The sequence below is a fragment of the Seriola lalandi genome, unplaced genomic scaffold (genome assembly GCF_002814215.2).
Source record: "Seriola lalandi dorsalis isolate HSWRI2012SDOR001 ecotype SW California unplaced genomic scaffold, Sedor1 jcf7180002054680, whole genome shotgun sequence".
Classification (NCBI taxonomy): domain Eukaryota; kingdom Metazoa; phylum Chordata; class Actinopteri; order Carangiformes; family Carangidae; genus Seriola; species Seriola lalandi.
This window is the reverse complement of record NW_019525233.1, coordinates 65,641-82,565: the sequence shown is the minus strand read 5'-3', so window position 1 is coordinate 82,565 and position 16,925 is coordinate 65,641. Positions and strand designations below refer to the sequence as shown.

The following is a 16,925-nucleotide window of genomic DNA, read 5'->3' as shown; positions in this document are numbered from 1 at the left end:
ACCTTACCATGCTAACATGCTAGTATGCTCAACTCAAAGTCGTTAGTTTTGCAGATGCAGTATTAGGTCATTAACCAAAGTAGACAATCATCCTCTTTCGAAAACCACAAATATCATGATCTCATGATGGCACAAGAGAGAAAGTAAAGGGAGTGAAAAATGTCATTAGGATTCATTCCTCGGGGGATCAATCCATCCAGTAGATGTTGAGATATTTTATTTTTGCCTGTTTACAGCACTACAGGAAACGTCAGGGGATCACTAAAGTCATTAGGATTTATCCTCTGGGAACCATGAATATCTGTACTAAAACGTCATGGTGATCCATCGTTACTGCAAAACAAAAATGTCAATCTCATGGTGGCGCTAGAAGAAAAAGTAAGAGGGTCACCAAAGTGTTTAGGATTCATCCTCTGGGAACCATGATTGTCTGTACCGATAGTCAGGGGATCCTTCTGGGAGACATGAATAATTTTACCAATTTTCACGGTAATCTGTGAAGTAAAAAACTCACTGCAAAACAAAAATATCAACCTGTTAGTGGCTCTAGATGAAAGATCAGGAGATAATCAAAGTCAGATATTTCAGCAGACCAACACTGACATCCCTAGAGCCTCGCCAATGACGTGGCTAATAACAATAAAGGCCAAAAAGAATAGTGCATTTTTAGTCTAATTATCAATGTGACTTACTCATTTTCGAGGCCATCACTCACCAATATAATTCTTGGACATGGCAACTTCTTTAATCTCGATGTGAACTGATCCTTTTGGGATCTGAACCACCTCCATGTAGCCTGGAAGACAAGGACACTCCTCATTAAAGTGGTATTTCTCCCCCTCCCTCCGATTCCGACGTATTTCACATCACAGAGGAGACAGAAAGTCACATATCATATTCGGTAGGAGTACCTATAGAATAAATTCCAAATCGCCGAAAAAGGACAAAGCAGGAGGACAAAACAATCCCCTCCTTTTTTCTTTTTTTTTATGTCCAGACACACATGCACACACAGTATTTTTAGATGGTTTACTTGCCATACCATAGAAGGAGAAGAGTTTTCTCTCTCTCCTGGTCTCTATAGACGACCTCAGGCTACAGCCAACGCCTGGCCCCTATCTCTACTCCCGATTTCTTCACTCCATGATGTAATTAATGGGAAAAATATTATGTTTTGATCCATATTCTGACAACATAATTCTAAACAGCCAAAAACATATGCTCTGTTGGTGAGTGACAAAGGTGAAAAAGGCACATGTCCATGAAAGATTATCTCCCTGGCTTCAGGGATGTGTTGGATTTTGGACAAAAGTCGCTTTGCCAAAAAGGACAGTGAGTTATTTTGTTTTTTTTTTTTCACGGTCTTCTCCGGTGACTTGAAGTTTGTCACATGTGGTCATCAAACCAAAACACGCTCTCTGCTTCTCCCTTTTTCACACCGAGTGAATCAAAGAGGCCTGAAAGCTGCTGTACAACACGTCAGCGCAGATCTGACGGAAAGCCGTTTAAAAGCCTCTCGTCCCAAAACAAGCGCGTCTGCGGTCAGATGTGTTTTACCTCCTCTGGGTAAAGACTCGTTGAAGAGCCCCTCGGTGGCCTCGCAGGTGCTGCCGTCCCCTCCGCACACACGGCATCGATCTTCTTTAGCGTCGGATCCCAGGATGTTGTCGCAGCCCACGTGCTTGAGAAAGAGAGTGAAGCATTGTTTTAATTGAAGGCTGGAAAAAATGGATTCAAGATTTGGAAATAAACATGACTTTATATTACAAATCTCCTAAAGTCAGATTTCTACATGGATTAAATAAATATATTATACAGTTGTGTGTGTACTGAGCCTTATGGGCTGTTTCCCCCTGTTTCCAGTCTTTATGCTAAGCTATGCTAAGCAGACACCATGAATACCATGAAACCTGTTCCTTTAAAAACAAAAAGAAAAGCTATCAGATATATAATCAGAAAGTAAAGTACATTTACTGAAGTTCTTTACTTACTTATCAGTGTTTTAATGTACTATAAGCGTGGAATTTGTAAGGATTCATCTGTCGTTATTTTATATTTTTCTTGTTGTTAACAAATACCATGACACAAACACCGTCATGACGTCAGCTAATAATAACATCAGTCTTATCCTGAACACAACTGCACTCATACAAACACTTACAGCTGTAATTGCTGGTTAACGAGCAGGTTTTTACATGTAATCATAGGAAAGCTCATAAAAAATGATGGACTCCAAGTGTTTAAACTTGCCAGTGTAACAGATATAAAATTGTTGGCCTTCAAATACATTTCAAAATGGAGGCCGTATGGAGTTCATTAAAACTTTATCTGTGCTCAATTTGTAGTGATTGCTTCATCGCTGCTTGATTGGTAATGTCTTCACAGACTGAAGCCGAGTTCTTCTTCAGCATCAGATCCTCAACAAGTTCACTCGTAATGTTTTAGTGCACTTAAAATCAAAACTACTATACGTTTACTTGGAGTATCTTTACACTGTTTCTATGTCTGGGCTGAATGTACGATATGTCTGAAGTTTAAACAACAATGGGACACTTGAATAGTAACAGACATTAAGTCATTCACTCTGCAGTGAGCAGGAAATTGAGCTTTCAGACACTGACAAATCATCATCATGTTGCATCATCTCCACCGGGTGTAGAGTCAAAACAATCCCACAATGCAACAGAGCCCATTGCATTGTGGGATTGTCAGGAGGCGGAAGTGTACAAAACCATGGAGACGCCTCCTTTTTTTTCTTTTCAACTGTGTGGATTTTATAAGGCACACATATTAGAGCTGCAACAGTTAGATGATTAATCAATCAGTCAGTCGAGAACTAATCTGTAACTTGTAACTAATGTTTTTTCCCTGCAAAGTGAAAAGATCCTCAGACAAAACAAGACATTTATTAACATCAACAAGGACTCTGGGAAAATATGATTTATGGAGCAAACAATGACTGTATTGATCGCATACGTCTGAGTAAAGCGGGTGAATGCAGTGTAGAGTAAATAGTCCAGTCTGAACTGTCTGATAACAACTTTATCAACTTAATACTGTGTGACAATACAACCGGGAGGATTACTGTTGTCACTGACACGTCCACTCCTCCTCTGGACCTCCCCCGGTTCTATCTCTCCTCTCTCTCTCGCTCTCTCGCTCTCTCTCTCTCTCTCTCTCTCCGGCACATGTGCACAACATAGCAGTTTTGAGTGTTTCTGACAGCTTTCCAAGCAGACAGTGTTCCAGAGATTTATCACGGTGTGGCAGCGAACCCAGAGAGCCAGCCTCTGAAATAAAACGACGTGCTGGACTCAGACTGGAAATAAACCTGTAATGCTCCTTTGGTAGGGAATATTCCACCTCTTAGAGCTCTCTTCCCATTAAAACACACACCATGTTGTGTTTTTATATTAGAATCAGAGTAATGTTGTGGGCACAGACACAACATTTTCATGCCAAACAGGAATCAAATTGTACGGTCAGGTGGAAGTCAAAGCAAATACTTAAAGCGAGGAACCAAAAAGTTATTTCAGCTGCATCTTAGAAAATACACACACACACAAAAAAAAAATCATCTCCACACACACACACACACACACACACACACACACTAACTGTACAAAGTGATTTATGCTCATGAAAACAGAGACAGCACCAACTGCCAACTCCTTTCAATAAAATGTTATTTTGCCTTGTTATTAAATCGGCCTTTTCAAATATATATAAATCATTATTCAATCAAAACAATGATTTTTGTTTTATTTATCACAAAACAATCCTGGTGGAGGCTGCAGAGCCCTGATAAGAGTCAGACAGACCAATGCCAGTCATTCGATCACTATCAGCCACAATCAGCGACTCAAAGGTCCGATTGTTCTTGACGGGAGAATGGTGCGGTTCTGTGCAGCCGTGTTTACGAGGCACGGAGGCCGAGGAAACTCTCTCCAGGTCAAGCTAACGTAGAGCGAAAATGTCACAGACAAAAAATATAAGTCACAAACAATCACAAGAGCCCAGTGACGAGTCTGTCCTTCGCTTATTGTTGAGATGCTTCATTCTGTTTTAGAATTAGAGAACGAATGAGGAAGATAAGAGTAAAAATAAAAAGTTACAGCAACAGTTGTCTGAGATACGACTCAACCAGCTTTTTTCCCCAGAGCTTTCAACCATATCTCACAGTCTTCCTCAGCGGGCAGACTTGGCTCAGCTGTCATCATGTGACTTTGGAAACGGAACTTCGGTCACATGATCGCTGCTCCGTCCGCTGAGGAAGACCGTGACATGCGGTTGAAAGCCCCACAAAAAGCCAATAAGTGGGCCTTCTGTTGGGATTTTCTCGTCCAACAGAATTAAAAGTTTACAAATGTTTTATAACTTTATAAACCCAAATCATCATTGAATCTCTACTACGACAGGCTGGTGGCTACGAGGAGAAATGGTCCATTACTGTCCGACTTGGGTTTTATTTTGGTAGCTCCAGGCATTAGCTGCATCCGATATGATAACATTGTATTTGTAAGGAACACAAGCCTTCAGACTGCTTGTAAACAAACCAACAGTTTAGCCACATGATCTAAACCATTTTATTTGGGAGATAAAAACAAAAGTGAGCACAACCAACTGCTACTTAGTTATTGGCCCATTAGACGTATTTTCAATGTTTCTGCGTTCTGATATCGCAGTGATCCGAGGCGTGTAATGTAGGGCTGCGATTAACATTTATTATCTTAACAGTGAAAAAAAATGAATTAAAACCCAAAGTCATCTTCGCATATGTTGTTTTGTTCAAAGTAGTTCAGTTTACCATCATGCAAGACAAAGAAAAGCAGAAGGTGCAACAAACTGAGAAGCTCAAACTTGAAAAATCACCTAAACAGTGAATGCATCATCAAAATAGTTGCTTGATTCAATTTCTGTTAGCTGCTAACTGTTTCAGCTGATGTCTGCAGCAGCAGGAATCAAACTTGTAATAAAAGAAATAAGTAGTTTTAGCTTCAAGAGCTTGATACAAGAGAACTGATCATGTGGATTTAGGCTCGTAAACGACCGTACGGATCATATATGACCTTACCTTACACTCTCCATTGATGCAGATGTCCAGAGAGTCAGCCTGACACCGGGTGCCATCTATGACTGCAGGAGAGCGCTCTGTGTAGAAGTTATAGCCCTCTGCCAAGCAGTTCAGCGCACAGGGCTTAACACCACCTGGGTTACACAGAGTACACACAGACAAGAGCTCACGGTTATCTGCAGTACAGCCTGCACACACGAAACAGACAACATGACCTAATACACCCTAACAATACATAGAGACCAGCAAACACACTGCTGTTGTTCCAGGACTTGCAGCCAGCTCTGAAATCTCCTTTCGACTTGTTGACAATAATAATCATGTTGGGGGGGGGGGGGGGTAAAACCTCCGAACATGACGTCACTGCAAAAGCTGACACCATCAGAGACAACGCTGGCAACAGCTACACTGACATCCACACACAGGTTATCCGCTGTTTTTACACGACAGCTCGCAGCCCGCAGAGCGCTGCGAGTCAGGAGGTGATGGATTTGACAAAACAGACCCGCGTGATAAAGGAGATGTAACTTAAGCTCTTCCATCACTAAAAGAAAATAAAAGCTGTGTTTACATGCTTCAAACTCTTATCACTTTTACTTTGAGCTATTTGTGTTTTTAGTTAAGTGGATATTTTCCATGATCTGCAGACATCAAGGGGAGAACTTAGGGGGAGGGGGGGGAGGGGGTGACACAAGGCCCACACTGCGAAACTCCTGCCAATATCTGTGATAGTACAATAGCATTTCCACTTATTCTGGCTCAGGCAGATAAGTGCTGATCCAGAATAGACCAAAGAATGAGCTGCAGTCCTTCTCCAGGGAGATTCTTGACATGAGCTGTGTCAGGACATCTGTCCAAAATGTAAAATCTTCCAGGCTGGACCAGCAGCAGGTCGACCGGAGAGGGTCTTCGAACACAGCACAGTGTAAAGGAATCCGAAGAATCCTTCCCACTGTTGGTGTTAACTACACTGAGGGCGGCCTGCGGGCTGTCATTTGTGACACACACAAAAAAAAAAAAAAAAAAAAAAAAAGGATGACAGCAAAGTTTTACAGCTCAGCACTGAAAAACAGAGAGACTGGATGTATGAAATGTTCAGGAGCGAGTGCTTCAAACCTGTAACTTAAGTGTTTATTAAGTGAGGAATTACAGAGCACTGAATTAAAGCGAGTCGCACCACAGGAAGTAGTTCACATATAGAGATTATTACTAAATATTTACACCCACTAACCTCCAGGTGTAACTGTTGAGCAGCTAAATGAAGCAGCTAATGGAAAAAAGAGTAACCGTAGCTTTGTAGCATACGACCTGTTTAGACTGCAGACTAAAAGACGTACACGGAAATAAAAACATGACACAAACTACAAAATGTCGTGCTAATAATGTCAGACAGACTTAACGGCTAGCTAAATAGCTTCGGTTAGCTTAGCATAATAGGATATTTCCCAGTCATTTAAATTACAATGCAGAAAAATGACACACCACATGCCTCAAACTAGCTACAACCCCTAAATGTACCGTGGTTTGTCATAGTTTCATAGCTGCCCCCCTTTAATGATCCAATCACATCCCAGGTCATGAACTCACCACCGGTGTAAGGCTTCCAGTTGTAGTATTTCCCACGGAAAGGCATGCTGTCGAAATCGGCGCACTGCTTCTCTCGGAAGTCCCGAGATCCCACAGGACAGGCCTGCGAAAAGGAAGAGTTAATATTTTACAACAGTGAGACGCTAACATTGATTTTCAACAGCCTGTTTATGACTAGTCAGTGCGGCTGCTTCAAGCATCCAGTGGCTTTCTTTCACTTCCGTACTTGCATGAATTATCCAATTATCTTCAGTTAGCTTCAAATCATCACAGAGATCCATCAGATGGAGAAAGACCGACTTTTCTACTATGACATACATCTGTTGTTTTGCCTCTTTATATTTCATACACTCCTTGTCTTTGATGTGGATCGAGAGTTCATGTTTATTTATGATATAAATGTCACAGTGGCTAAAACAGTGTCGTTTATTTTTTGCATGTTATTACCATTAAAAAAAATCATTTCTATTAAAAAAGTAAGTAACAAAAAGAAAAAGAAACTTTCTTGAGTTGTTTAATCCATCACAATGAACATCAATCCTGCATCACTTTGTTGCCGAGGTCGCATTATTGTCGCAGAGTTTTGCTGACTGGTCGTTTGCTGTGATTGATTACAGAGCTCCGACAGGTTTAAAGCGTCTGCCAATCGATTTTATTATCACATAGAAATTAATAAAAGACAACGAATGCCTCAAACCACAGGGAAATGTGATTTGTGTTAAAGCAGCTAAAGCTTGCGAGCTCACTGGTGTGGTTCTTTAAAATCTGCTAGCTAGCATGCTGCTACCATTTGAGTAAGTGAATTATCTGCTGAGAGTCTTTCTTTATTCTGGGAAGTTTTTATTTGCACAGACAACATCATTATTAATAACTGGACAAAGTCTGTCTAAAATGTCACATTTTATTTTCAGACACTAAAACAGACTTGTTTCTTGGAATTCCTAATTGAGAAAAGTGTGTTTTGCATTTGGAGAGATTGCTTTGTTTTCATGTGTGGATTTATGATGGATAATGAAGCACTTCTTTGGCCGGGTAATTAGAAACATAAACTGAGCCAGAGGAGGTAGAAACCCAGCGCAGCTCAGCTCAGCACAGGCTGGTGCAGACCTGGTTCTGGCTCTGGTTCTGGCTCTGGTTCCGGACTGACTTATCTGTGATGGGACTCCGCTGTGTGGATGTTGCTCCAGTAAGAGGAGGTAAAAAGTGGAAAAGAAGCACTTTATTGGTGTGAAAAGGTCCTTAGAAACCCCAAAACACTCTCCCCCAGGACAAATAAAAGCTCTCAGGTCAAAGCTGTATTTCACATGCTGAAAGCGTTCCACGTTTGGAGCGGGCCACAGGGAGGCCGAGCCACTTTCATTACCACTCAAGTGTTTCGCCAATATGGCAGCTTTCAACTTGCACATCAAACATGCAGATTGAGTCAGAAGAGACTAAATAATATTATTACAAGTGTGTGTTGAAATGACAACAAAGGCTCAAATGAGATTTACACGTGTTTAAAGGAAGAAAGGAAAAAAACTTTAATGGGGCTGAAAGCGAGAATTATTTTCATTTTGAATTAACCTGTTGAATATCTTTTGATTAATAAAATATAAAAATGTCTTAGAACATTAGTCCAAAACCCGGAGAGAAAAGCACCGAAGCCTTCTCATTTAAACAGCTGGAAGCAGAGCTCGGTTCTGCTCGGAGTTTCTTCTTCATGAATGACTTAAATGATTTATAGATTATCAAAACTTTGGTCTCTGTTGATTGACTTACCAGCACTTTATATTATATTGATGAATTTACATGTAATGAGGAGGACTAGAGAAGCTGTTGGAGGAGCTTCGCTCCAGACTGAAATATCTCAACAGCGTCTGAACGCACTGACGCGAACTTTGGTAGAGATGTTCGTGGTGCGCAGACGATTAATCTTGATAACTCATAATAGATCCTCTGATTTTTCCTGCGGCGCCGACAGCAGGTCAAAGCTTTCACTTCAGTACTAATGGAAGTACATCACTAAACTGCTGGAGCGGCCCTTTAATCTCAGTTATGACCTGCGTCAAATGGGCCTGGAGCCAATCAATGAAGCTTTATGCTAACGGGAGCAGCCTTTTCATATGAAGCAACTTTCCACACGGCAAACATAGTAGTAAAAGGGAAGGGAGGGAGGCACCATTAACAAATATCTGAGCACTGATCAGTGTAAAAATAGCCGGGATATAAACATCAATCTATGTGTGTGTGTGTGTGTGTGTGTGTGTGTGTGTGTGTGTGAGAGAGCGAGAGAGTGTGTATCATTGTATCTACATCTGGTGCTTTTTCTCTCTCTACTTCACACACACACACACGCACACACACATTTCCCTGGACAAGGTGTGGTCAGTGTGATGAAATAGCGGTTAGGGGTGTTGTTTGTTTTCCAAAGAAAACACTCAGTGCTTGCTCTCAGCTGTTATTTTTAAGACTTGCGGTTAAATGTCCACCAGGGCCCTAACTATTTCAATTTTCACCTTGTGAAAAAAACGGCCACCTAGAAATAGTTGAACAGAGATCTCAACTTGCAGCCATGTTAAATATTTGTTTAAAGCGTTGCTCCAGACCTCAAAAAAAAAAAAAGAAAAAGGGGGGGCGGGGGGTCTGTGAATTGCTTTTCATGAAATACACTCTGAAACGGTCATCGCCGTCGACTCGAGTGAGATGTCACAAACAATATGTGAACTATAACGTGACGATACAGAGACGGATCGACCCAAAAGTCACCAGGGGGAATATTGATTCACAGCCTGTGCGTTTTTATCATCGTCTATCCGGCGTTCCAGGAAGAAAGCGTGTCAGACAGATTAAAGGTGCTGTGACGCTGCTCGCCGCTTTCTGTGAAGCTTTCTCCTCAACAGAACAAGTTCTGCAGCATCAGGCCCAATCCATCCCAGGTCAGAACGCCCCAACAAGACCAGCCACCTCAGTCCCTTTATATTGAATCATTATTTAATCATGCACTTTAATTAGACATTATCCGTTTGATAATCTGTGTTTTTATACTGTTCCTGTTCTTTCTTATTATGCTTCTAATTTTATTCTTCTTATATTTCTGTTAAGATGAATTACCTCTGTATCGTTATCACAAAAATAAAAGTGCTCTACTGTCTAATTTTTGACTGATGCTCAGTTGTAGAATCTGTTATTAACTCTAAATTAAAATATAGATTAAATTTGTCCTCGGCCCTGAGTAGTGTCTGCAAGGATTCATTTTAGGCCCCAGTGCGGTTATTCCATATTATTATTATATCAGATTAAAAACACAGTTACATTCAGTGTTAACTTAACTTTACTGCCGTACTGTGTGTCGCAGCATTACATCTGCTCAATGTTTCTATGGTGAAATTAGCTTCAACGCTAATCTATCATCATAATGTTGCAGGTTATCAAGTTATCAATATTATTTATTTTCTTCACAAGCAATCACTAAACTAGATCCTTTTGATTTGGTCCCTTTGTCATTCATGTTGACATCATTATATTCATCTAATCATAATATAATTTGGAATAATCAGCTTGTTACACAATAATAGTCCCACATCATACGAGACTGAACTGTGTGTAATAGTGTAACTAACCAGATGACGTTTGAACTTTATTCTGCTACCGTGACTACAACGACACATAAACCATGATCTGTATTCGTCCGCCATTCAAATGTAGGTGCGAGGTGATGACAGGCGGCGGACATCCTCACTTCTTTGTTGCTGAAATAATATATAAGGGCAGTAGGGCAGGGTGGCTTGTATGCGGCCTGAGCGGCGAAACCCAGGGCGAAAAATATCCCTCACTGTTGCTCATTAAGCTCGTTGCTGTGAGTGCACAGTGATAATTAAAGGCGACTCAGATGAGTGACTCAGATCTTCTCTCATTTGGAAGATGGCGGCTGCTCAGTAAGAACAATGTTCAGAGAGGCTTCAGCAGGAAAACTGTAAATCCACGGTGGATATTAAGCCTTCCTCTAAATACCAAATAAAACTAAGAAAAATGAGGAAACTCACGTCGGTGTTACAGGATCTGTAGCGTTTCCTCTCTCCAAGACAGTACTTGCCTCCTCCAGACGGACTGAGAGACACAGGAGAGTTGAATGAGCAGGGAAATTGAAAAGTGAGAGGACATGACATCTTCAACACATCAGCAAGAATTCACAAATCACAAATTTTCCTCAGAGAAATCACCTTTGGGATGAAGCGAGTACATTAGGAAAAAGCTTGGTGATAGCGGGTCGTGAAACAGGCCTTAAAGAGAAGAAGAAAAAAGAAAAAACCTCTGCCAGAAGTCTGTCTGCGTTTGCTGCTTTGCCAATGATTCATTCATGAAGTCCAAGCTGTTCTGAAAGCTCCTGAGTGTGACATGACATTTAGTTTTGGGAGAGAGACTGAAGCGAGTAACCTCAGAGCGATTCTCTCTACTCGCCTCACGTCTGCTACGTCTCTGTAAAGGAAGGGTTTGTTTTCCTGCTCTTATCATCCTCTGCCTTCCTCTCACCTTCATCAGCCTCCTTTCCCTCCATCACTATTTCCACTTCACTGAAAACCCCTGAGACTTGCTCCGTAATGAACGTGTTAAAGGTCCGACTGTGTTTTCTCTGCCTCCCTCCTCCTCTCTGCGCTGATGCCTGAGCGGCAGAGCGATCACCTTACACAGGTGTTCCACATTATGCCGGTGCCTTCTCCTCTTCCCCCCCCCACCACCACCTCCCCCATCCCTCTCTTTTTTCTCCCCTTCCCTCTGGTTCACCCTGGCTCTTTTCTCGTGTCTTCTCATGACGTGTTTCACGTAATATCTAGCTTCCAAAAAAAAAAAAAAAGGAATGCAAAGACGAGAGATGGATAAAGAGCCCAGACGTCTAGCTGCCAGACGAAGATGCTCTGGACAGCGATTTGTCTGGTGAGGACACATGGGAGGCCTTAAAACAAAACTACGCAGCACTATAATCTACAGTACAGAGCGAGCTGTGTCTTTCTTTTAACTGCACATGCTCCGTCACTGAGTCCGTCTCAAACTGCGTGAGGATAAAAACTGACCTAGAAGCAGCCGTCACGGATTGAAACTGAAGCTGGAGCCTTAATATTCATCATGATATTGTTGTTATTGCGCCAAAAAGCAGCTAATGTGGTACAGCATTTGTATTTAGAATGATTTTAATGGGGTGTGTTTGCCTTGACTGACAGGCGCAACAGTGTCTGACGCTCTGAAGTAATGGTTGCCCACCTCAGATCCACCCGGGCTTTCGCCCCTTTGCTCAAATGTAGATTTTTCCGACGGTGGTAACTGATGCAGATGGAGGTGAGCAGCAAATCCAGGCTTCAAATCAACTCTTTCAAAGCCCCATGTGCAGCATCACAGCCACTATGTTTATATTTTTCATGTGCCGTATACATTTTGCTGAGGTTTACATGCTGAACTTGTTAACAAACCAGCAGTTACAGAGCAGCAGTATTATTTATCCATCCGGTGTCGTGAGCCTGCAGACCTGGGGAAGGTAAATCCAGGATTCCCTCTCTTTTAGCTCTGTTTTTGGTCTCCACCAACTCACAAATCAAACATCTGGCCCTCCAGCTGCTACATGCTCCACGATGTTCTTCAGCTGCTCTCTCACTGTGTCCGTCTGCTGCTCGCTGCAGAGCGGAGGGACGTGAGCGGGAACCAGAACAGTAAAGTTGCGGGTCGGACGGATAAACAACGAGTTGAAACTTTAGATCCGGGTGTTAATTCTCTGTAGATTCGATTTAGCATTGACGTTTGATTGTTATTCTAAAAATATTGATTACAGCCAGTGGTGAGAAATGTCTCGTGAACACAGTGCAACAGTAGCACAATTAGCAAACATTAGCTGACCATAAACTACTGGTCACACCAGACTAAGAAAGGCTGTAGTGCACCTTTAGTTATTTCTTCTTTCAAAAGTTCCATGATCTCACGTTACAGGCCTCATGAAACCAAAACATAATCAATCCCTTCCTTTCTATGAAGTCCATTTATGTCTCCTTTCTTTCTCCAAAACCTGATACATCACATTTAAGAAGTGAGGATAAGCATTTGATGGGATCTTTAAAGCCCTGTGTGACGGACTCGTGCATCCTGCCTGGTGCTTGCAGATCGCAATGGATCAATATGAAAGAGTACTGAGATTGTTAAGTTGAAAAAACAAGTGGAAAAAAGAAAAGTTAACACTTTAAGAAAACATCATCACATTGAGCTTAAAAGGACAAAATATTAAGGCTGTATTTCGCTCCAAAGGACGGAGAGATTCACTGTAAATGTTCCAGTACTCTAATTATCACTACTCCCACTCAGATGTAACACACATCCGCACACACACACACAAACACACACCTGTAGGCAGGACCTGGATGTGTGTGTTCAGCTTGCTGTGGCTTACTTTGCCTACTTACGCTGGGCTGTCACAGTGCCTCATGGAGGAGGATACACCGCCCCCACAGGTCCTGCTGCACTCCCCCCACAGCGACCAGGGCCCCCAGCCTCCGTCCACACTCTGAGGCCAGGTACCAAACGCAACACACTCCCCCTGGTAGCACCACTGGCCGGGGAGGAGCAGAAGCACAGACAGACAAGGGGTGGAGGGGGGGAGGGGGGAGAGACTTTGGTTATTATATATTATTGAATCATTTCTTTACAACAACAAAAAAAAAAACACAGAGACACATTAGAGTCTTCAGTTAAGGTGAGACTCACAATAACATACAGAACACTCAGGTGTCAGTTTTACAGGTTTCCAACAGTTATGAGCTCAGTGTGAATTTATGTGCATCTGTATATAATGAAATGTAGACTACGCAAAACCGTCCAGGCTGTTTTTCCTTCAGCGACACATTCTCTCTCTCTCTCTCTCCCTCCGTCTCTCTTTAAAAACACACACAAAGAGTAAATTGTGATCACACCGTCGCCCACCCTATAATTTCATTTCCGCATTAGTCCTGTTATTTCTTCTCTCTCACCTGTCATTTTCCATTTTGTTATTGCTGCCCTGGTTTCCTCCTCGTTGAGCTTTATTTTATTGTTGTGCAGTTTATGTGACTCAATTCACTCTGGTCCTGCTTGTAGTTACAGGAATATTTTTATTTTATGTTTGTTTCATTGCAGCAAAACTAAGAAATAACACAATCTACCTCCTAAAGAAGAAATGTTAAATTCATAAGCAATACAGTCAGGGGTTTTTCTGCTATAGCCTTAAAGGTCCTATATCATCTAAAGGTCTGTGTCCATGTGTAGTGTGATTATAGATCAGCTCTAGCTTCTATATTAATACTGTGAAAGTATCAAAGCCTCAGTCCACAGAGAAATGCACACAGCCTGTATTCAGAAACTGAGCCTTAAAACCAGCCGTCAGGACTTCTGGAACTTTGTGATGTCACAACAAAGCAGTCACCAAGCCCCGCCCACCTGGACCCACCATCCAAACCTTGCAGGATTTGGTTTCTCTGAGTGTTTTTACCTGAAATCTGCTTTATTTTTATTGGATCACTCAGAAAACAGTCAGCCAATCAGAAGAGAGGCTCAGAGCCTCCTCTCTTCTTATTGGCTCACCGACCTGTTGTTGCTAGAGCTGCAGAGAGAAGCCTGAGAGAGGAGATGTAAAACTACACTGAGATAGTTTTTGGTTCTGAAAACCACAAATATATCTTCTTATGGATCAACACTTCAAAATAAAACACAGGATAAGAGTAAAACATGGGACCTTGAATCTAATATGACCTATAACTTATGGTGGCTAATGTTAGCTAATGCTAGCAAACGTCAGGTAACTATTGCTGAATTACAGACATTATTGAATCAGTTCACTGACTGTTTTTTTGCATTTGGCATTGTTCAATATTTGACACTTGTGGCTGTTTAAAGCAGGTGGGTCGGGATGTGTTTAGCCTAGCTTAGCTTAAAGACAGAGTCAACCTGGCCTCTGTCCAAACTTCAAAAACACACAAAATTCAAAAGCTTTTTAATTAACATGTTGAATTCTTTTTTTGTTTTAACGTAAAAACAACAATTTTTGCTTTTAAGGCGGAGTTACATGATATGACCATTTCTCGGTAGTCAAGCAAGTCAAACAAAACGAGACATCTGAAGACATCATCTTGGACATTTTTCACGACTTTCTGATTTTTATTTTATTTTATTTTATATTAACTGTCCGAGCAGTGAAAGCTAATAAGGAGATTTCCCTGAACACTGGAGTATTCCTTTAATCTGTGCATTTTCTTGTCTCATTTAAACAAAACTTTCTTTCCTCAAAGCATCATGTTTCCAAAGCTTTTGGTTTAATGTTTGCAGTGTACTGTGTGGTGTTTTCAGAGGCAGGTGAGGGATGGAAAGCACTGCCCGGCGTGTCAGGAGTGTTTTAAGCCTCATGTTAAGCTGCCCAGAGATCCAGAGGGAAGAAGGGATCAGAGACAGCCCTTTGTCTCTCCAACTGTGTCAGTAGGTTAAGAACCCAGAGAGACTGGGACAGTCAAGGTGAGGGCTACGTTGGGCCACTGTCCTCTTTCTCAGAATTACTCATTCACGTCCTGAGACGCTGTCTAAACAAGATTAGCCGTGGGAGAGAGGAGAGAGGAGACAGAGAGATGGGGAGAAGGACGGAGGGATCAGGACACAGGAGGGAGGAAGATAAACTCTGCTTTCTGCAACAACCCTGGAGTATATATCTTTGAGTCAATCTGAACACAGTAAAAACCTTTAAAAAAAACACTTCTCTCTGTTGGTCAGTTTCTGCCTCTCTCCCTCCTCCCTCTGCCCCCTCCCCCCATCCTCTGCCTCCCTCTCTCCCTCTCTCCCTGCTCCTGTTGGAAGGGCCTCTCTCCATTACACGCTGGGTGAGAAATGGCTGACATTCATATTCCTTTGAAGCTGTCCCCGGCAGGGGCAGACAGGGTATGCCACTGGCTCTCCTAAAGCTGTTCCAAAAGCTGTTCCAAAGCCCCCCAGGCTCAACCTGGGGCCCCCTGTGTTGTCCAGGACCCTGTCCGTGGGCCCCGGCCCTCAAAGGCTCCACTGAGCTAATGGTAATCACGGGTGACAGCTCGTGACACTCTCCTATTCTTCCCTTTTAGACCTCGGACCATCCAGTGACAATGGCTGCCATAATCCGTGTTAAAACTGTCTCTCCTAACCTGGCTGGCATCAACAGTGGGCTGATGACCTAAAGCCTGGCCTGCTTGCGTGTGTGTGCATGTGTGTGTGTGTGTGTGTGTGTGTGTGTGTGTGTGTGTGTGGTAGCACATTGCATGAGTGCACACTCAGGGAACAGTACCCCTTCCCAGAGTGGAACAGATGCAAGCTGAGGCAGTGAGGTACCACTACTGAAGTGCTCATTTCACATTAGCAGGTACTGCACTGTGTGAGCAGTGGCTGAAGGGTTGCTCCATGCACATTACAAAAAGATATATCTGTGGTGGGATCCAGCCACGCTGATAGGTTTGGTTTTATTTGCGATTATCAGAATTTAATTTATTTGAATTCTAAGATTTCTGCCTCCTTTCAAAAAGATGAGGTCATTTCATTTGTTTGTGTTAAAAAATGACATTAAAAAAAATGCAACATCTCTTCCAAGAAACAAACTCCCACTTACTCTGACAATCAGCAGAAGGAGCTTTCAAGAGATTTTCATGGGGACTATTTCTTGGGTAGAAAGTAGCGCCACTGAAATGTGCTCGCAGGTCTGTGGATTATCCAAAGGCCTGATCACACCAGCATTAGTTGTGTCTGAATTTTGGACTGAGATCAACTCAACTTTATTGAGCGTTTTAACTATTCTGTTAACAACAACAACAAGTCTGCAAGAACTACGACCGACTTGAAGGTGTTATTGTAATTGCTCAGGGGTCTCCTATCAGTTGGACGTGCCCCGCAAAACCTCCAGTGGAAGGTCACCCAAGAGGTCTCCTGATCAGATGCCTAAACCGCCTCCACCGGCTCCATTCAGGGTGAAGGAGGAGCCGCTCTACTCCCTCCGCATGTCTGAGCTCCCTGCCCTAACTGTAAGGAATCCTAATTCTTTCTGCACCCACAGCTCATGACATCAGCTGAGAGTTTGAACGTAGATCGAATGGTGTTCAGGCTGGAATCCACGTCGCTCCTCGTGGATCTGAAGTCTCTCGGCGTTAAGCTTTCCCAGCGAGGCCGAGCAGCACCCTTTTAAAAAATACGTGGACCTGCACACGCTCCCGTCTGTCAATTCATCCATCAAACATCAACAAATTGGGGGGGGGGGGGGGGGGGG

At 42.5% G+C, this 16,925-nt stretch overlaps 1 protein-coding gene across 1 annotated transcript in view; it reads right to left on the bottom strand.

The window, feature by feature from the left end:
- The window catches only part of adamts6 (ADAM metallopeptidase with thrombospondin type 1 motif, 6), a 62,002-nt gene that overhangs the window by 14,617 nt on the left and 30,460 nt on the right, over positions 1–16,925 (bottom strand). The window contains exons 13-18 of the mRNA XM_023422247.2: positions 13,084–13,229; positions 10,687–10,750; positions 6,662–6,764; positions 5,075–5,208; positions 1,558–1,681; positions 716–796 (exon numbers count right to left, since the gene is read on the bottom strand). Coding sequence (XP_023278015.1) covers positions 716–796; positions 1,558–1,681; positions 5,075–5,208; positions 6,662–6,764; positions 10,687–10,750; positions 13,084–13,229 — 652 coding nt within the window. The remainder of the gene's footprint in view (positions 1–715; positions 797–1,557; positions 1,682–5,074; positions 5,209–6,661; positions 6,765–10,686; positions 10,751–13,083; positions 13,230–16,925) is intronic.